Source organism: Octopus sinensis, linkage group LG11 (genome assembly GCF_006345805.1).
Source record: "Octopus sinensis linkage group LG11, ASM634580v1, whole genome shotgun sequence".
Classification (NCBI taxonomy): domain Eukaryota; kingdom Metazoa; phylum Mollusca; class Cephalopoda; order Octopoda; family Octopodidae; genus Octopus; species Octopus sinensis.
Genome location: NC_043007.1, coordinates 61,595,098 through 61,608,116, shown reverse-complemented (window position 1 = coordinate 61,608,116; position 13,019 = coordinate 61,595,098). Strand labels below are relative to the sequence as shown.

At 38.5% G+C, this 13,019-nt stretch overlaps 1 protein-coding gene across 1 annotated transcript in view; it reads left to right on the top strand.

Moving 5' to 3' along the window:
* The window catches only part of LOC115217671, a 337,402-nt gene that overhangs the window by 44,196 nt on the left and 280,187 nt on the right, over window positions 1-13,019 (top strand). Inside the window, exons 4-8 of the mRNA XM_036507562.1 lie at window positions 2,595-2,726; window positions 3,669-3,800; window positions 5,121-5,270; window positions 7,189-7,353; window positions 12,352-12,513. Coding sequence (XP_036363455.1) covers window positions 2,595-2,726; window positions 3,669-3,800; window positions 5,121-5,270; window positions 7,189-7,353; window positions 12,352-12,513 — 741 coding nt within the window. The remainder of the gene's footprint in view (window positions 1-2,594; window positions 2,727-3,668; window positions 3,801-5,120; window positions 5,271-7,188; window positions 7,354-12,351; window positions 12,514-13,019) is intronic.

The following is a 13,019-nucleotide window of genomic DNA, read 5'->3' as shown; positions in this document are numbered from 1 at the left end:
TCCAGAAGCAAAAACGCGTCGATTGCTCGAGGATGAATTTGGAGATGTGCCAAGAAGATGAGTCAAAATTTTTCAAAAGACTGATTGCATAGGATAAAACCTGGGTCCATCACTATGATCCAGAGACCAAAGCCCAGTCAATGCAGTGGAAGCACTGTGACTCACCTCCTCCAAATAAGGCAAGGGTGCAGCCCTCCGCTGGCAAGGTCATGCTTACAGTCTTCTGGGACCAGGACGGAGTAGTGAAGACAGATTTCCTGGCAAAGGGTGCCACAATTACAGGAGTCTATTATGCTTCACTTTTGAGGAAATTAAGAGAAGCTATCAAAATCAAGAGGCGGGGCAAGATCAGCAAAGGCATCCTCCTCCTGCAGGACAACGCTCCGGTCCACAACTCGCTTGTCGCCAGATCAGAAGCACAGGCGTGCGGCTATGAACTCATCCCCCATCCCCCTACTTTCCTGACCTTGCACCCGCTGATTTTCACCTCTTCCAGCCATGAAGTTGTTTTTGAAAGGAAAGCGTTTCCCAGATGATGCAGCCTTGATTTCTGAAGTCACGTCGTGGTTGGAGGACCAAGCTGGGGTCTTCTACAAAAACGGTCTTCAGAGCTGCATCAAACGATGGGAGAAATGCGTAACTCTGAGTGGTTCCTACGTAGAAAAAGACTAATAACTGTTCCAAGTTTCGTTGCTCTACTGCTATGGGAAGTGGGCCAAGGGCATTACTTATTGAACGCCCCTCGTATATATATGCCCCCTCTGCCCCTCTGCATCTCAGAAAAATACAAATTAATCACACAAAACAAACGCATTCGAAATAAGAAAACTCTAATTATGTCACGATACAGAAACAAAAAACAAATCCATTTCGTAAAACAATCCTAACTCCATACGGAATAAAGCAAAAGCCAGACTAGTCATAACTCACAGACTTAGATCTTACATATACATGTATATATATAAAAGTATACGCGCCCGTGTGTATAAAAACAAGACTCACAACACATAACATGCAAAAGCATACACCCACAACATAAGTTGAAAATACTACACACCATATAATATGCATGTGTGTGAGAGAGATGTTTATATGTATGTAAATGTTATATGCATGTATTTACGTATATGCGTATGTAATATACATTTATCTATATGCATGTGTAATATGTGCATATATATGGATATGCATATATGTATACGTGCACATCTGTTTTGGATATGTACATGGTGTATATGTGTATATCTCAATACATACATATATATATATACATATATATATATATATATATATATATATATATATATATATATATATATATATATATATATGAATATATTATATATATATGTATATGTACATGTATGTTGTTGTATTTAGGATGGTCATGTTCCCTACGGAAAACACTTCATGTAAGTATATATTTGTATATGTGTATATATATATATTATATACATGTCTGTATGCATATGTATGTATATACATTTGTTTATGCGTATATATATATTTGTATAGTGTTTATATATGTATATATATACATGTGTATGAATGTTGTATATATGCACATGTATATGTTTATATGCATATGTATGTGTTATGAATATAAGCATATATGCATGTGTTTGTATATGTGTATACAGGGTGTCTATAAAGTCCGTGTGCAATTTAGTTCTGTCGTGTAAAGTTAGAAAGCTACAAGTATGTGAAATTAGCGAACTCATGGTTCATACTATCGAGTTATATTTGCTAGTGCTTGCTAGTTACGACAACAATAGATTTTTATTATCTTGCTAATACTGTCACTATTGGTGTATCTGGTACTTATCAAGCAACATGTAACAGATACACAAAGAATTTTGTTTACATAATTTAGTACTGAAACAACATAAAAGATTTTAAGGAAGATATTGATTTCAGGTTTGTTGTGGTGGCTCATCACAATGAAATGCAGGTCTTTCAAGTATGATGAAAAGAATTAAGAGTACAAAATAAGAAAACTGAGCGTACCTATTATGATAAGGGATATACTTTTTATGACAGTGAATACTGGTGGAAAATTTGTGTTGACATTTCCAGTAAACTGCACTGGCGTTATCGCGTAGTTTGTCCCACAATCTTACGATACTAGGTTCGGTTTCTTGTTGCGACTCATTAGAAAAAGTTCCTTCTATCAAGGCATTGGTTCAACTCAACTTTGAGCAATTGCTTAAACGAAATCTGTAAAAACTCGTTGTTGGACTGCATCAATTCTTTATGCTTCATTTGCTCCTTGGGTTTTTAACATCTCCATTTGGAATTTGGATCCTCTTTGCAAGTATTCGGAGGAGGTTTCCTGTCAAATGGTAATTCATAAATCATGGTTGCGTCTTCTTTTGCCTTCATCGATCTCAGACTCTCTTGAAAAGAGTGGTAGATATTGCCCTTCCTCCCATGGGTAAGCCACAAAAAGTTTTAGAAATGCGAATATCACATATTTTCTCTACTCTTTATATAGACTTATAATCTAAGAATAAGGAGAAAATCGGAATGAAACGAGTTGGGTTATCTGCCATTAAAAATGTTTAGCATAAATTTATCTCTTTTTAATATTTCAGCAAAATGTATAAGAAATGAACATATATACGGAATTGGAATGTACTTCCTGGAGTCAGATGGATGCAATACATGTAAATGCAAGCCAAAAGTCGGAATTGTCTGCACCAACATGACGTGTACTGTAGATAAAGGTAAGTTATATCTTTCGGAGATTGGGAAAATAAAAGGTTCAAGTTTTCCTGTGGGGTCGGCTTGGCTATTTTTTCTCTGCTTTATTGTTATTGCTAAATTTCTACCAATATCACAAACCATATGAAATATTGAGCTTGACAGCTACGAAGATGTACAGTAACTTAGGTATCTCTAACAGCACCATCATATATGAAAATTATTTTAAACTGAATGTTTCTTACTTTGATATTCTTATGTTGGCATATTTGATTGTTCCTATAGTAGAAGATGACTCCTTGCAATATGTTGCCATCCTCCTCATCATCATAATCATCCTTATCCTCATCCTCATCATCATCCTCATCCTCTTCTTTTTCTCCTTCCTTCCTTCCTTCCTTTCTGCTACTCTTTCTACTCCTCCAACTTCTTATACTTCTCATCTTCGTCCTCCTTATTCTTTCTCTTCTCTTCTGTCTTCTCTTTTTCCTTCTCTTTTTCTTCCTCTCTTTCTTCATCATCATTGTTACCGTTGGCGTACTGTTTCTCTCATGAATATTTTACGATTAGTCCCAGGACAGTGATTTCAAATATCTAGTTTCAATTTCTGGTTGACCAATTTTACTTGCCTTACATCTCAAATCTAGAAAGGAATAGTAGTAGTCTTACCTACCAGGATAATTAACTCTTCCCTGTTGGGAAAGATTCGTTGCATTAAATAATGGAGACGGAAATATCAAGACAACTGGCTATTGTTCCATGATAGTTACTCAGAGCTCACTGCGTTGAAATCCTGTCAAAATGTTTTTAATGCGTCTGGAGTTTGGTAAAAAGAAATGTACCAGTAATATTCACTTTCTGGTATAAAAAGTGATCTCATATATTTTCAAAACAAACTGATGCGTTGCTTCCTTCTATATTTTACTTCATTTATAAAAACAATGTTGCATGCTTCTGTGTTCCAGTATTTTGTTTCTTTGGTAAAAACATCTACGCTACTGGAGACAGCTTTGTACATCCTGATGGCCAGCGGAATTGTGTTTGCCGAATTGATGGAACTGCATACTGTAAATTTCGTAATATCAAGCCAGTATCCAGTAAGCCTAAATCGTTGTTTTCTCTTAAATTCAAATTGTGTTACATCTATGAATGTATCTTTTTTTTTCTTTCCATTAAAAAATCAGGCTTTGTCTCCTTTTAAATATTTCTTATCAATTGTTCTCAAAGAATAGAGCACATAATTTCCGAGTGGATGGGGTGGCATATTATCGATGGGAGAAATTAATGGTTTGGAGCGCACGCACACACGTGTTTGATAGGATTTCAGATTCCATCAACTAAATTCTTTCACTGGGCGTGCCCAAGGTGCTACACTGTGTGACTGAACCTGAAACTACGTGGCTGTGAAATGCTAACTTTTTAAACCACACAATCATGTCTACGCTTATGTAAATGCATTATGTAAATGCATTTATTTCTATTATATATCGCAATAGCTCTATTGATCACAGGTCTCCAACTAGCCAATCACTGCTGCATTACATTTCAAATGGTAATAGTGCCAACGAAATTTTTGTAACATGTTGTACTCCGTTCGAAGTGAACCAAATTTTGACTAGCCTACACATCTCTCACCAGCATATAACGAAAATACAAACATAACCATCAACTAGTCATAATGGCTGCTTGGATCACATGGGACAAAAAGTGTATCAAATTTTGGTTCAGGGGACAGCGTTGGGCTGAAGAGAAGTGAGAAACTTTGGTGGATAGTCGACAGTATCGCTAAGGTCAAGTGTACCATCAACTGACTTATACCCTCTAATGCATGTTAGTGACATTTATATTTTATGCTGTAACCTATTATTTTCACCTTCTTGGTATTTGAAATCGCGCACTAACTTCGAAAAGTTGGTACACGGGTTCAATTACCATGAAAGTTCAAACAATATGTTTTTTATCAATTTAATGCAGTAAGCATTTTGATTTTTAATCTTCTCTATCGCAGAGCCTTTCCAACTGAATTTTGCTATAATCTGACAGGGAAGCTTCTTACAATTTTAAAATTAGATTTATGATATGAATATATTTAACAGTTCCGCCATGCCAGGTTTAATGGCCGCAAAGGAAACGATTATGAAGGAACTATTTAAACAGTCTTTTATTTCTTGGGAGAAGTCACATCTCTAGCTCTTTTTTATAAATTATTTTAAGCCCAATCTTAAGATTGACACGAATAGAGAAACATAGTCTGAGAAATAATTATTTTTTGTTACTTTATCTGATTTAATTGATTTCATCGTCTTTCGGGTTCGATAGATAAGTTCCATTAACAATCTACTGTCAGAGGATAAACTTTAACTTTTCTTTATTCGACAAAAAAGCCTAAATTCCCTTTTTTTTCTCGCTTTTTATAGGTGATCCTAATAAGTGTCTTTACATGGGAAAAGAGTATGATATTGGAGATATATTTCCATTTAACGACGTATGTAACATGTGTGAGTGCTTAGCAAAGGGAAGATACGCTTGTTCAAAATGGAACTGCCTTGAGAACCATGACTTTGGAGGAGGTGAGTAACTGTTGCATAATGACTATTTTGTCTGGCCCCAACAATTAAAGTGAGTGAAAAATGAGACGTTCATATTTTTTCCAAGTACACTAGCATCATAATGAGAGAGAGGGGCTAAGTTAAGAGACTAAAGTTATGAGTAGTAGTTAAAACTCCTCAGTAGGAGGGATTCCCACAGTGCCGTGACAATATCGCTATCGGGTCCAGCAGAGCTTCCAGCAAGTTGTGAAGTCTGAGAAAGATACATTTGCAAACATAGTTACACCCAAGTTACAAAACTGGTAGAGATTTTTATTGTTTTTCAGTTTAGAGGAAGATAGCATTTTTCGTTGGGGATCATCTGTCCGTCGCAAGAGATAGGAAGTCCGTCGCAAGGGATTGGAATTTAGCGGTGTCGAACGATGGAGTCCTTCTACTTGAATACGGCAACTACACATTACTGGAATCTATAGATGTATTCGTCTGTCTTACTATATCACTACACTTAAATGTCGTATGTACGTATTAGGGTCTTAGCGTCGTGGTGTGATGTGCTGTGTGTGGTAGAATCTGTATTTTCGTTTGTCTTACAACATTATAAGGACCAAAAGGGGATCAAGAATAACATTTTTTGATATACACATATTGCTATTGACTTTTCAGAGCGGCTCTGTTGCTGCCGACTCAAAAAAGTTGAGACATTTTCCTCTGAAATGGAAACCGTGATAGATGTGCTGAAAACATTTCATTTGTTTTAATATTATTTATCATTCTGCTGCATATAATTATCTTCAGGGCTTTTGAAAAATGGAATGTAACAAAGAACACTCTAGAATTTTTATGTGTTCCACATGAACCAGTGTTGCTATTGGTTATTTCAACATTTTGATAATCATTCAACGTTTAATAGTTCTTATAAAGTACAACTTTAAGACTGAAGCTAGAAGGCCTTCAGATCCTGGAGCCTATTGGTGTGGCTATGTCTTATTCTATTAAAATTAGGTGTGTTAGATTGCTGTAATGAAGTGTTCGATGGAATATGATCTGGATGTTTGATCTGTCGTGCTTTCATTGGCTCGGAGAAGATGCTTTTATATTGCTCTTTGTATAAATAACTTAACTACGATGGGCCATTTCTATATGAGCCTCAAGCAGATTGTCCTTTTTGTTTTGTTTTCCTTTTGTTTTTTCAAGGCAAAAGACTTATGTACATGGTGGATTTGAGAATTAAATTTCATCTGTTTACCTGCCGAGCGTTCTTTCCCAGAATTTTATTTCTATGCTTTTCTAGTTCCAACTGTAACAAGCTGGCTTGATCATTTATTATGTATTATTCTAAATTTGTCTCACGAAGATTTGCCTATTCCCAGCAATATTGTGTTTTGTATTAGTTCAATGTTTGTGAGATATATCACACTTTACAGTTTTCGCTGCCTTTCCTTGTAAAGAAATTTTTATTTCTTTTCGTAGCTGAGATGTTTGAAATTGTTATATGAAATCTGCTTCGCGCAGGTAACTCAATTTCTTCTCAATAAGCTTCGAAGAAACTTATTTTCGAAAGTGAAAATATATTTGAGAAAGAAGGGCCCATTGCGGGGTTATATGTCAGGTCTGTATTATTGGTGAATATAGACTGCAGTTGTGTTTACCTGTGCAATACGTTATTAGTTGGTGATCGAAAATGTCTTAAGTGACATTAATTAGCACCAAGCCCATTCGAATTAGAATTCAGTCCTCTACTTGCAAGTTATTTTATTTTTGTTAGGTTTTGCTAGCCTTAGACTCTTCACAGACTAGGACCAACAGCAGCAGCAGCTGTAGCAGTTGCAGCAGCAGCAGCAGCAGCAGCAGTAGTAGTAGTAGTAGTAGTAGTAGTAGTAGTAATTTGAGGTATTACTGCACATTTTTAACAAAGAAATATTCTTTACAATCAAAGCATCTCTAAAACAGACGAAGAAAAACTGCACATACAAGGGAAAAATATACAGAATTACTGAGATTTTCAAAGATAGCGGTAGCTGCTCGGTATGTTCCTGCTTGATTTCTACAGAAGTCAGATGTGTGAAGAAAAATTGCACCAAGTTAATTAGCATTGGTAAGGGTAAGTATCGCAAATAACACATTATGTAGTTAAGAAGTTCGTTTCACAACCACTTGCTTTCGGGTTCGTGGGATTTGGGCAATTATCTTCTATTATTGCCCCGGTAATGCATGCTTCTATTCAGAAACTGGGATGCGTCCTGATACTTGTCTGATTCAGGAGCGCCTGTTCAAACTGTTTACTCGGTTCTCTGTGCACTAACGATCTGGCTGGGTTGATGGCTCGCGTTGGTCCACCACATGATTAAGATAGATGAGAAGGTATTTCGCATTAAGTTAACATTTTTAATGTCCTAAAGTTGATGAACCAACTATTGTTCTTATTTTCAATATATATATATATATATATATATATATGCACATATATAACTTTTCGTGTGTGTGTTTGTGTCTCCTTGTCATGATAGTTGTAAGCGAGCGCTATCATCATACAAGCGTTGTCGTTCATTTCCAGTCTTCCGTGTAAACATATCCGGTCAATGAGAAATATTACCTTGCTGAAAAAAGTGACGATTGGTGATAGGAAGGGTATTCAACCGTATAAAACCCTCCTCAACGAATTCCGTCTGACCCATGCAAGCATGAAAAAGTCGATTTCAAAATGATGACGACTGACACTAAATTTGCGGTTCTTTTTTGAAATGCGATGAACATTTTGTATTTCTTTATCTGACTAAGTCCTGTTCGAGAGACTTTGATTATTTACACAAAAATAATTACAGGTGGAAGAGAAGATGGAAAACAGAAAAATATTAATGATGGAACCAATTCTCTAGTATCGTATAATAGATATTGTCACCTTGTTTTATCATTGTCTAATCTCTCTACCGGTCATTTGGGAGTCATGTTGGTCTCTATTTCGAGATCGACTTCACCATTCATTCTTTCGGGGTCGATAAAATAAGTACCAGTTGATCACAGGGGTTGACGTAATCCGTTGCTCCCGGTTAGAATGTCCTCCGGAACAGACCAGCCAGTTGATTTTCGTGGACGTCCTGAGTTTCCCCAGCAGCGTCATTGCAATTGCCCGCCACTAACCCTCCATAGAACGCCAAAGTGGAACTTCAACGACCGTACTGCCCGACTGACAGAGGAGAGTGAGCACCTGACGATACTTTAGGTAGGTGACAGGCGCCCTGCCTCGGTGTACGTTTGATCCAGGACTTCAGCTCAGTCAGAGAGACATGCTGTGGAAGAGCGAATCTGAAAAACCGCGTCAACACCTGCTCACCGTCAAAGAAGCGCTGCAAATGGCGTAACTTCAGAGCATGTGTGCGCGTCAGTAGCCATAGCATACCCAGTCCTTTGTTCAGCGAATATTGACTGCAAATGGAGCCCCTGATCAGTGATACGCGTCCTTTCCACAGAAAGTGGAAGAGTATGTGCACCCGTTTTGTCAGACGTAAACCTGGCCAGGGAACAACGGTCAGACGGTAATATATAACGGAGACGATGTAAGCATTCGTCCCTTCTTCCTGAATTTTCAGAGATAGCTTTCTCTCAGCCCATTTCTGGTTGAGTGTGGTCAATCTGCTCGTTACCAAGTCCTAGTTCTCCACCAAGATATCGGGACCAAACCAGACCCCGATCAATTTAACCGGCTTCTCCGTCCAGCGTTCCACAACGTTATTGGATGTTATGGACCTGCCCCGCCAGGTACCGAGCTGCAGGCCCATTGACTTTTCTTGATTAATTTTGCTCTTGTTATCGCCTCGTATTCTTTTAGAGCAGTGTCGATCAGGTCTGTGTGCCTGGTGCTCGACACTATGACGGTGACGTCATCCACATATGCCGACACGATTCCCCCATGTCCCAGCTCACGCGGTATGCTCTCAACGGCTTCAGTTTCCGCAGTAGTGGCTCTAGAGCCAGTGCATACAGAAAAGATGAGAGCAGGTACCCTTGACGGACCGAACACATGATACTGAATGTTTCTGATTAGTAGCCATTTACTCGAACTGCCGTGAAAATGTTGCTGTACGTTGCGGCGATCCAGTCACGGAAAACAGGACCGAACCCGGCCACCGTGAGAACGGCCGCTAAGTACTGATGGTCGACCATATCGAAGGTTTTAGTTTGATCCAAACTGATCAGGTCCCCACCTATGCCAGCTTCTTTATTCACCATGTCTGACGTTTTGAATGAGGTGGAAGTTGACGTGGATAGAACTGCTTGGGTTGGCACATGTTTGTGCATCACCAATCAGTTTCTCGACAACAAGCGTCAACCTCTTTGCTAACACCTAGACCAAAATTTTGAAATCTGCCTCCAGCAGCGTTATGGGCCTAACATTTTCTATTTGATTCACCTTGTTTGGGTTCTTTTTCAGTAGTGTCACTGATCCTCGATTTACAGAGCAAGGAATTTTCCTGTTCTACTACCACTTGTGGTAGATATCTGCTAAGAGGCCGCTAAACAGGTCTGGCATATAAAATAAAGCTCATAGGGCTGACCATCCAAACCAGGTGATTTCTTGCCATGCAGCCCATCATCGCACCCCGTATTTCCGCGGCTGTTATCAGCATTTCGCAACGCTCCACTCCACCCTTGCCGAGAGTCGTGGCAAGCTTTCGAGGTAGGCACCGAAGTCCATTCTTCGTTCCGGACAGCCATTCGTCCCAAACAGTCGTGTGCTACAGAAATACCGCACAAGTATGCTCGGGCTCGAGTACCGTGCACCCATTTTGATCCACCAAGGACCGAACTGTGGTTTCGTTGTCACGTTGCGCCTCTGTGGCTTTCGTTCCCTCGTTTCTTAGAGCACGCACCTCAATTCTGACAATGCATCCTTCGTGATTAGCGTTTAAGATTTGGTCCAGGACCAATCTCGCCACCAGCACATCGGTTGCAATCCCTTTTTTGCGCACTTCTTCTAAGTTTCCAGCCAAGTTTCGCCTCTATTCTATTTCTTCCTATCGCTAATGTCTTGCTAAACTTATTTCTACTCTAATTGCCTTTTTCAGGGCAAACCATTATTTGTTGTTGACAATTGACCCCGTTAACACCCGCTTAGCTAATTCGCTAATCCAGTTTCTGTAATCGTATTTAGTAAAGAAACCCAAATTTACCCCGTAAGGGATACACGTGGAGAAAAATAACCAGCGCCGAAGGTACGGTTTTATTTTATCGCTATAACGATAATAAAAGCTCAATATAAAACTTTGTGTAACAAAATAAAGAAGAGCACTCAGAGAGCGCAAACCTCCGCCAAGGCAACACCTACGTCCTCTCAACGATTAGACAGAGATGATTTTTAAAATGAGAATATCTGAAATAAACTCGACTGCTCTCACAAATGAGAATACTAAAAATGAACCCGACCGCTCTCAAAAATTAAGTGAAAAAAAAAAACAGGAAAAATAATCTAGAATCTCTGCCCGGTACCGGATCAATCCCCAAATCTAATTAGTTTGTGCCAGTCACGAAGCCAAACATCCCTGAAAGTTTCATCCGAATCCATCCAGCGATTCTTGAGATATCTTGTCCACGGACAAATAAACAAACAGACACGACTGAAAAAAATACCTCCACTTTAGTTAAGGCGGAGGTAATAACAACAAACTCACTGGAGCTATGTGCAATACGTGTCGACAGACGAACGGCAACAACAAGAACAATAATAATAATCCTTTCTACTAAAGACACAAGGCCTGAAATTTTGGGGGTGGGGACTAGTCGATTACATCGACTCCAGTGTTTCAGTGGTACTTAATTTATCGACCCCGAAAGGATGAAGGGCTAAGTCGACATCGGCTGAATTTGAACTCAGAACAGAAGGACGGACGAAATACAGCTAAGCATTTTGCCCGGCGTGCTAACGATTCTGCTAACTCGCCGCCTTAATAATAATAATAATAATAATAATAATAATAATAACAACAACAACAACAACAACAACAACAACAACAACACAACAACAACAACAACAACAACAACAACAACAACAACAACAACAACAACAACAACAACAACAACAACAACAACAACGATGAGGACAGTCAGCCAAGGACAATCAATTTATGTGCGGGTTTACATAAAAGATGAGAATGAAATGGAAAAGACGTAAAATTATACATAGTGTACTAAGTATGTTGTAATATGAATGATGAAATCCTCCTGTTACAGGTAAAACTCTGTCTAAAGCAATTCAAGGAACCCTACATTTCCAGGATTACCCTGATCACTAAAGCCACTATTTCTCGCCCAACTTTTGTTGTCCAATCTACAAGCAATCTACAAGCTATTCACTCTAACTATTTTTATCACAGTCACCCATCCTTTCACAAATTCACTGGGAGGTAGCATTTACCTTTCTACCCAAACTCTTCTTTCCAAGTCGATGAAGGTTTGGCGAAGAGGAAAGTGCCTTTCCTCAATCGTTTCAACCCCTTCACACAAACAAACCTCTTTCGTCAGATAGACGAACAACTGGGTGGTGGGATGATCTTGACGATGGATTCGGGCGACTGTTGGATTCACGCCATTCGCAATAACGGCTGTTCGATGTAACTTCACGAGTAAGCAATACTCGGACACTGGACAAGTGCATGCAGAACGACGAAAGGGTTCTGCACACATCTCGGACAGTCCCGCCAGGCGGCGCTTCCGTATTTGTACAGTTTATCTTGGGCCGGCATACTTCTCGGTGTCACTAAAGGTCCTCGGCACAAGATCAGCAATTTTCAAAGGAAGCTTACCGATTACATCGAACACTGTACTTTGCTGTTGCTGCTGCTGCTACTACTGCTGCTGCTACTACTGCTGCTGCTATTGGTAAAGGCAGTAGTAGTAGTAGTAGTAGTAGTAGTAGTAGTAGTAATTAATTAGTTTATGTACATTTTGCTTCCTTGTTTTTTACAGTACATGTAATAATGTTTAATACAGAATATATAGTAATGTTTATTAAAGTATATATAATAATGTATTACTTAATTATTACAGTACATATAATAATGTATTACAGTACATATAATAATAGTAATAATCTTGTTTATTACAGTACATATACTATCGGAAAAAAAAAAATTCTGTACTTACAACGGACAAAAATATAAAGTCGCAGAAGTTTTCCTGGGTGATAATGGTTGCAGCAAATGTTTTTGCCCAGCTTCCGGAAAAGTTAAATGTGTGAAGAAAGCTTGTTCCAGATTAATTAGCGTTGGTAAGCAATTAATTCATTAATTAGCGCAGATAAATTGTTGCATTCAACACGTTATTCTCAATGTTACCATCGTTCGTGAAACGAAATATTTTCTTTTTTTTCACTTTAAACTTCTTCATTTGAGCGAAATTGATCTTTAATATAGTACGTTATGTAGGTCTAAAGACAATATGAAACAAATAAAAACTTCATATTCCTGTTCCTTGGGAGAAAGACAGTGGAGGAACGAGTGTGTGTGTGTGTGTGCGTGTGTGTGTGGGCGTTCGTGCATGTTTTTGTCTGCCACTGATTTTCTGTGCTTTTAAGCACTAAATATCTAAATGAGATGACTTCTCAAGACAAATACTGCCGTGTTACAATGTTCTTATAACACATCGTTGTTAAGTAGGATATAAAGACTGATATTCACTACTATGACTACTTCCGTCGCTAATATCTAATTTTTATTCTGGCATGTCGTTTAATTGTTGGGGCCAGACAAAATAGTCATTATGCAAGAGTTACTC